Source organism: Canis lupus, chromosome 9 (genome assembly GCF_011100685.1).
Source record: "Canis lupus familiaris isolate Mischka breed German Shepherd chromosome 9, alternate assembly UU_Cfam_GSD_1.0, whole genome shotgun sequence".
NCBI classification, from domain to species: domain Eukaryota; kingdom Metazoa; phylum Chordata; class Mammalia; order Carnivora; family Canidae; genus Canis; species Canis lupus.
This window is the reverse complement of record NC_049230.1, coordinates 55,481,657-55,488,804: the sequence shown is the minus strand read 5'-3', so window position 1 is coordinate 55,488,804 and position 7,148 is coordinate 55,481,657. Positions and strand designations below refer to the sequence as shown.

The 7,148-nt window shown below is 56.1% G+C and overlaps 2 protein-coding genes across 3 annotated transcripts in view; one reads left to right on the top strand and one right to left on the bottom strand.

Moving 5' to 3' along the window:
* Positions 1-258: 258 nt before the first annotated feature.
* Positions 259-5,435, bottom strand: NAIF1 (nuclear apoptosis inducing factor 1). Its single transcript, XM_038549234.1, has 2 exons — positions 4,308-5,435; positions 259-2,588 (listed from the first exon to the last, which is right to left on the bottom strand). Exons 1-2 carry the CDS (start codon positions 4,816-4,818, stop codon positions 2,116-2,118), a joined length of 984 nt encoding a protein of 327 aa, XP_038405162.1. The 5' UTR covers positions 4,819-5,435; the 3' UTR covers positions 259-2,115.
* A 558-nt stretch (positions 5,436-5,993) lies between these two features.
* SLC25A25 (solute carrier family 25 member 25) overlaps positions 5,994-7,148 on the top strand; it is a 35,868-nt gene continuing 34,713 nt past the window's right edge. For both annotated transcript variants that reach the window (XM_038549223.1, XM_038549222.1), the window contains exon 1: positions 5,994-6,266. In XM_038549223.1, coding sequence (XP_038405151.1) covers positions 6,009-6,266 — 258 coding nt within the window. In that variant the 5' untranslated portion in view covers positions 5,994-6,008. The remainder of the gene's footprint in view (positions 6,267-7,148) is intronic.

The following is a 7,148-nucleotide window of genomic DNA, read 5'->3' as shown; positions in this document are numbered from 1 at the left end:
GCTTTTCTGTAAAGGGCCAGAGTAAATACCTTTGGTTTTGTGGGCCAGAGGTCTCTGCCACAGTTACTCAACTCTGCTACTGTAGCACAAAAACAGCCACAGACTTTAAGTAAATGAATGGGGGTGACTGTGTTCCAATAAGACTTTATTTACAAAGACAGGTGGTGGGCCAGATTTGACCTGGGGGCCATCGTGTGCCAGTCCCTTCTCTCTGCCAGCCCCTATCTCTTCTATATATAATCAATAAAGACACAGATATGTGTAAAAAAAGTGATATATTTTTAATTTAAAATTATGACCTGGAAAGGAACAGTCAGTTTAAGTGATCCAGGCCTCCTCTTTATACCAATTGGAACAGATGCAATATTGGCTCAGATTGCCAACCCCAAAGAAAAACTAAACCAAGTGGCAAAGCCTCAGGAAAGCCTCATAGATTCCCTGCCAGGGCCATCCGGCTCCATGGAGGCTGTAGCTTTCTGGCTCCACTGAGCTTCCTTCTGTCACCCACCCCCCTCCCCAGTCTGATTCCTCTCCATTGCTCAGTAGTTGGCGCCACACCTGCCCTCTAGAGAGGCTGGTGTTCCGCAGTCACCTCCCAACTGTCTTTGGGGGCATCTTCCTGTGATTGCAACAGTGAAGTGAGCATTCTAAGCATAAGTTGCCCAGAAGGGCAACACCTTCATTGTTTAGCTGAGATCTGGAGCCTTGAGGTGTTACCACTGGTCCCATGTAGCCAAGGCATCGGCAGCAAAATGGCAATCCTGGAGAATGATTGGGGAAGATGTAAGGGTCTCAGTGATCAAGGGCAATTCTGGAAATGAACCAAGCAAGTGCCATCTCGGTAAACTCCCCACAAAAGGGGCAAGAGCATCAAGATGGGACACGGAACACTACCTCCTTTGGTGCTCCGAGGTCAGTCTGCTCTTTCCCGAGCACGAAAGTAAAGATCCCACTTCTTGGGTCAGCTTTGGCTCTCCCCCTCAAATGTTCAGGGCTGATCAGGCCTTTAGATTCACCTTGGCAGCCAGTTGGGGTCTCGCAAGAACACAAGGTGCTGAATAATGTGAGAGGGAATCTAGGGCCTGATGCCCTTTCCCCCTACACGCATACTTTTCTTTTTCTTTCTCCCCCCACACTGAGTTTCAGAATCATGCAGCCAGTAAGGACAGGATGGAGGCTGTGGCCAGAGCTGCCTGCCCCTTCCAAGGAGGGATAAGTGTATAGAATAAATACAACTGGCTTGAAGCAAGCTTCTGGAAGAAGCCAATTGGTCACCTCAGAACCACTGCAGGGGAGCAATGAATTTCCACATTGGTCCGTTCTCTCTCAAATTTACTGCACCTAAAGCCGGAATCTTGCCCTGAGTCAAAAAGCTGTCAGGACCAACCACGGAAGGGCTGCCTGAGGATGCAGGGAAGACTGGCTGGTGGCCAGGCTGTCCCCAGCACACCTAGCACTCCTGAGCCCCATGGACTGCATCCTGGGTGTAATGCAGAGGCAGCCTGGGGGCATAACAGGGGTCCCTGCTACGCCCGGAGTGGGGTGGGGTGTGGAGAGAGCACAGATTGACTAAAGTCCCCTGAGAATGGAGGCACAGTGGGAAGGAGAACAGGGTGGAGCTTCCTCCTCAGGCCCAGTCACTCTGCCTCCCAAGGGAGGAAGAAGATATTGTGCCCATGCCAGCACCACTGACATTATCTCATTCAAAAGGATGACACTGCGGGGTGGGGCAGCATTTCAGCACAGACCCTCCGGGCACCCCCCCCACCCCAAGCTATGAGAAGGCCACCAGTGAGAACCTCCCCTCCCATTGTGTCCTTTTACAAGCCCTGGCTCGACACCACGTGTTGTATCACCAGTACCCAAACCCCACCTAACCAATCTGCAAGCTCTCAGCAAGGCAGCTCAAATGGTAGGGGTAAGGCAGTTCAGCTCCCAGGAGCACAAGTTCTGCTCAGTCTCCCTCACTTCTGAGAAACAGTGGATTCCTAACAGTCTGTCAAAGAGAGAGCTGGCCATGTGACCAGCCCTAGCCTAAGGCCAGTCATGGAACCCACTTACAAGACCACAGTGGTGTCATCCAATCATAGCAGAAAGCTGGCGCAATCCCTGCCCTCATTGGATGATATTGTCGGGCTGCCCATTCTGGGCCACCTGTCCAGGCTCAGAGGCAGGCGTGGGGTTGGGCGTGTTGCTCTGCAGGTAGCGCCGGAAATCTTTGATCATGGGTCGGAGGACCTGGATGAGGACGCTCAGCGCTGCCTGGGTGCCCTCCATGGCCTGGGCCTGGCGCTCCTGGGCACAGGCCTGCACCTCCTGGGAGCGGCGGATCATCTGTAGCAGGTCATTCTGCTGCTCCAGGTGCTGGGCGATCTCCTTCACATGCAGATTGGTGACCCGCTGCTCCTGGATCAGCTTGGCTGAGTTGAGGGCTATGCGGCTCTTGAGTGCTTGGGGTTTGACTGAGGTGTCGGCGTGCTGGGCCATCATCTCTACGGGGGCCTCGGCTGGCAAGGGTGGAGGGGCCTCTGCCGTGCAGTACTCCACCACTCCCTCCTCGAGTGTGTGATAGGTGGTCTCCGTGGGGACTGTGGGGAAGAAACACCAAAGGCAATGGCAGGTCACCTTCTGGAAGGAATGAAGCTGGCCAAATGGGGTTGGCAGGAGGCCATTAATCCCTATTCAGGGGAATTCAGGTCTCCTCTGGCTTTAGAGCTCTTCTCATATAAGTCTGGAGTCTAAAGCATTTAGAATCTACTTGGTAACCAAAGGGCCAGTACCAGATCTGGCAAAAGCAAAGCTAATGACAATACTAGCAAAAAATTTAGGGCACCCACTATGTGCTCGGTACTGTGCTAAGCCCTTCACACTTGTTAGCTCAATGAATCCTCACAAGACACCAAGAGGCAGGTACTGTCATGTTCATCTTGGGAGACGAGGCAACAGACTCAAAAACATGGAGTGACTTGCCTAAGGTCACACAGTTTATTCAGCAGGTCCAGGAAATAAACCCAGGTCTCCCTAACACCAGAGTCCAACTTGCGGGTAACCACTTCACTGGTATGCCTCCAGCTAACAAAGGCAGGGCCACATGCTCCCTGCAGGGCTGGCACACAGTAGCCAGCTTGGATGGGACTCTACCTGAACTGTTGGTAACCACACTAGTCCTCCTACCTCCCTCCTTCTTTTACAGCCAAGCAGAAAAGGAGGTGGGAGCGGGACAGCAGTTGCTTAAGTGCCCAATAAATGCCTCCCACCTACTCCATCACCTTGTCCTTCTAGTTCTAGAATAGCAACTGACTTAGACCAGTGTTTGATCCTCTTTCCCACCTTGATATCCTTAGGAAACATGACTGCATGGGGATGGTACTCACACATACACCCAATTCCCCCAAACCCCACTGAGAATCACCGGCTGATACAGGTCACAGCCCAGCACAAACTAGCAGTTAACAGTTACTGGTACAAACCCTTATCTGAACTAAGAAGTCCAACAAAACCACTGTCATTCATAACTGAGAACCTTTGAAAGGAATTCTGGGTGGGCTGTTTGGGCCTCCTGGCTTGTGGGAAAGGACAACTTTCTCTACCCTACCATGCCAACATCAGCTGTGAGTCCCCACCCCCACAGGAAGCCCCTTCCTCTTCTGAGTCCTTAGGTTCTCCTGACCGACAGTACAGTTGTTCATGGGTGTGTCTTATCTGTCCTACTAGAATACAGTTTGGCCTGTATTTTAAACACCAGGGTAATCCTGGTGCCAAGCACAGGGTCTGACGTGGAAGGAATAAGATCTAGTGTTTGAGGACTGAAGGAACGAATAGATTAACACTAGGAATCGTGAGTTTTCTGGGCAGTGCCTGATGAATGCTCCCCGCATTGAAAACCCAGAATGTCTTTGTCCAGAATCGATGTCTCACTTGGGTATTATCATTCCCGTCTATCTATTCATTTGACAGATATGTCCTGACTGCCACTAAGGGCCAGGACCTGTGATGGGGGGGGGAGGGGGGAGGATCCAGACATGGTCTCTGTCTTCAAGGATCACAGAGTTCAGTCAGTCATGGACAGGAATGGTGGCAAAACGGTTGAGAGCAATCCAGCTCCTCAGAAGTCCAGACTGCGTGCTGAGGAAGTCCCAAAGAGTACAGGATCACTTCTGTCTGGGGAGCTCTTGGAAGGCCTCATGGTCTTCAGAGTCTCCCATCTGACCTTTGACCCTTGGCAGCCAACCTTCCCCAGGCTGCCCCAGCTCTTGGCTGGCCCTTCCCATTTATGCACGACAGACTGGGTGGGAGAGGTCACTCACTCTGTGTCAGGGTGACCGTGGCTGCAGCTGCAGTGGCTGTGGGTCCGAGGGCCACGGGGTGGATCTCTGTGGTACTGGGCAAGCTGATGATGGTGGCCTCACCCAGCAGGTTGCAGATGCGCTGTTGCATGGGGGTGAGCAGGACGGGGGCTACAGCTGGGCCACCGCTGCCACTGCCACCACCTGTCCCAGGCCCACCGGCTCCATCCTCCTCAGTGGGCCCTGGGGCCTCGCCACCCTCCACCGCTGCCCGGACCTGGGCCACCTTGCGACGGACCTCGGTCTTGAGGTCAGACCACTTCTTCTTGACCTCAGGCAACTCCCTACGGCAGGTGGCCACAGCGTTGACCCTTCTCAAGATGCCATGCCAGGCCGCACTCTTGGCAGCCAGAGGGACCCCGGCGTTGAAGTGGTTCACCAGCAGGTGTTTCTTTAGTTCCAGCTCCTCCACGATGATCTCAACCTCTCGCTCAGAGAAGTTCATCTTCCTCTTCTTGGCTGGGACAGCCATGGCCTCTCCCCACCCCCCCTTTTTAAAGAAATTATAATCCCCTCAACTGCCCCAATTCCCCTTCCCTTCTTCCCCAGCCTGGCCCCTCACACACCCCCCCCTACAGGGGAGAGGCCGGGCTTGCCCAAGGCCAAGCACCAGGCCTTTGGTAACCCCCTTCGCTACGCAAAGTGCGTAGGGCCCAGCCCCGACCGGCCCGGCCGCTGCCAGCCAGCTGCGTAATGGCTTCCTGAATCTGCCTCTTCCGCCGGGGTGTGCGGAGATCCGCCCACTTCCCCTCTTCCCGCCTCCCAGAGCGTCTTCAGGGGAACCCGCCCTCCTGATTGGTTGGGGCTCAGACGTCACGCCGATCACTGGTTCCTTTGATCTGTCGCTCAACTGGAGAGCACGCCTACTTACCAAATTGGCCTGGTCATTGGCCTAAACGTGTGTCTGTCGCTACAGAGCGCTCCGCCCACCTGCCTTTACTCACTTCCATTGGAAAATCGTTCTGTCCCTCAATCGTCAGCATTACGACTATTACGCCGTTAAATTCAGCTGTTTTATTGGTGGTTTAGGGAGTTAGAGTGCCAAAACCCGGCCTCCTAGTGCTTTCGGCCTCGAACCACTGGCCAATTAATTTTAATCCTACTCACGGGGGCAAATTCTGCTTCGTAGCCGCAGCTCCCAGTTGGTCCTCACACAAATCCTATTTCCCACCGGAGACTACGATGTCTACTCAGGATTCCTTAGCCTAAGCAGCGTTCTCGATGGAAATTGGACACGGGGCCTTCCGCCTGCCAATCACAGAACTTCTGCCTATCGCGGCGTGATTTGCTCTCTCTAGCCCAGCTCAGCCAATCCCTGCCTCCTTCAGTTTGAATCGACCGCAGGCTGAGCAGGGATCGCCCCGCCTCCTCCCCTGATCCAGGCAGTCGGCGGCGTGGCCTGTCCTCGGGAAGGCCCCGCCCCGCCGGGGGGCGGCCCGGGCCTGTGATTGGCCGGTGGCGCGCTTGGGGGCGTGGCCAGCGAGGCGGCGGGCGGCGCGCGGCGGGGCGGGGCGGGGCCGGGCTCCCGGAAGCGGCCCCTCCCGCCCGCTTGCCGGCTTCTCTCAACCCGCGCTCCTGTCTGGGGACTCCCGCGTGTCTTCCGCGTTCTCCCCGCCGGCCAGCCTCCCCCGCCCCGCGCCGGGCGCCCCTGCCTCGCGCCCGATGGTGAGCAGTGTGTTGTGCCGCTGCGTGGCTTCCCCGCCGCCGGACGCCGCCGCCGCCGCCTCCTCGTCGTCCGCCTCGTCTCCGGCGTCCGTGGACCCGTGCGGCGGCGCCGTCTGCGGGGGCCCGGACCACCAGCTGCGCCTGTGGAGCCTCTTCCAGACTCTCGACGTCAACCGCGACGGCGGCCTGTGTGTCAACGACTTGGCCGTGGGGCTGCGGCGCCTGGGACTGCACCGCACGGAGGGCGAGCTCCGGGTAGGCGGCGCGCTCAGTCGGCGCGGGCTGGGAGGGGTCCCTTCGCGCCCCAGCTCCTCCGGCGGTCGGGGTGACAGGTCTGAGCGGCCCGGCTTCTTGAGCAGCACCGTGGAGCGTGGCGGCGGGGCTGGTGGACGGCCTCTTGGGCTGGGTGGGACGCGCCGTGTGTGTGCTCGTGGGAGTGGAGCTCCTTTTTGAGCTCTGTGGGCGCTTGGACTAGGGGGAAAGGCCCTCTGTAGGCACAGGTGGGCCCTCTGGGGCTGTCTGGTGGGCGGATAGCCCTTTTTGCTCGGCCTTCTCTCCAAGTAGGAGGCCAGGTCTCGGCGGTCGCCTTTTGTCACCTCCTGACCTCCAAGCTAAGCTTGATGCCCTCCCCTCCGCTGCATTGACTATTTCATCCATCCTCCGGCGGCCCCCCCCTCCCCTCTCGATTCTTTGCCAGCCGCGGGCCCTGATCTGGTTCCTCTTAGAAGCATGTGGGAGTAGAAAAAATGGGAACTGGGGTTTCAGGCAGATCTGTGAGGAGGTTGGTGAAGACTCAACACTTGACAGTTCTCATGGTTTAGGTTCATCCTCATTTGACATGGTTATCCGGAAGATGGAATGGTGATCTCGAGGGGAAGGAGGAAAATTCTTCCTAAAAGTGAAAGCGTTGCACACCGAGAAGGGGATACTTTTACTCCTATTCTGGAACGGGCTTTGGCTAAGAGGAATGGGAGGACCAAGAATGGCCATCTAGGCCTGCCAGAAAAGTGCTGTTCTTTCTTCAGAAGAACCTCAAGCAGAGGCTTGTCACTTCCCCTTCTATCTCTCCTGGTATTTCCCACCCTGGCTTGGTAGCTGCAGATACTCTTCCCAAGTATTTCATTTATTATGACTTAA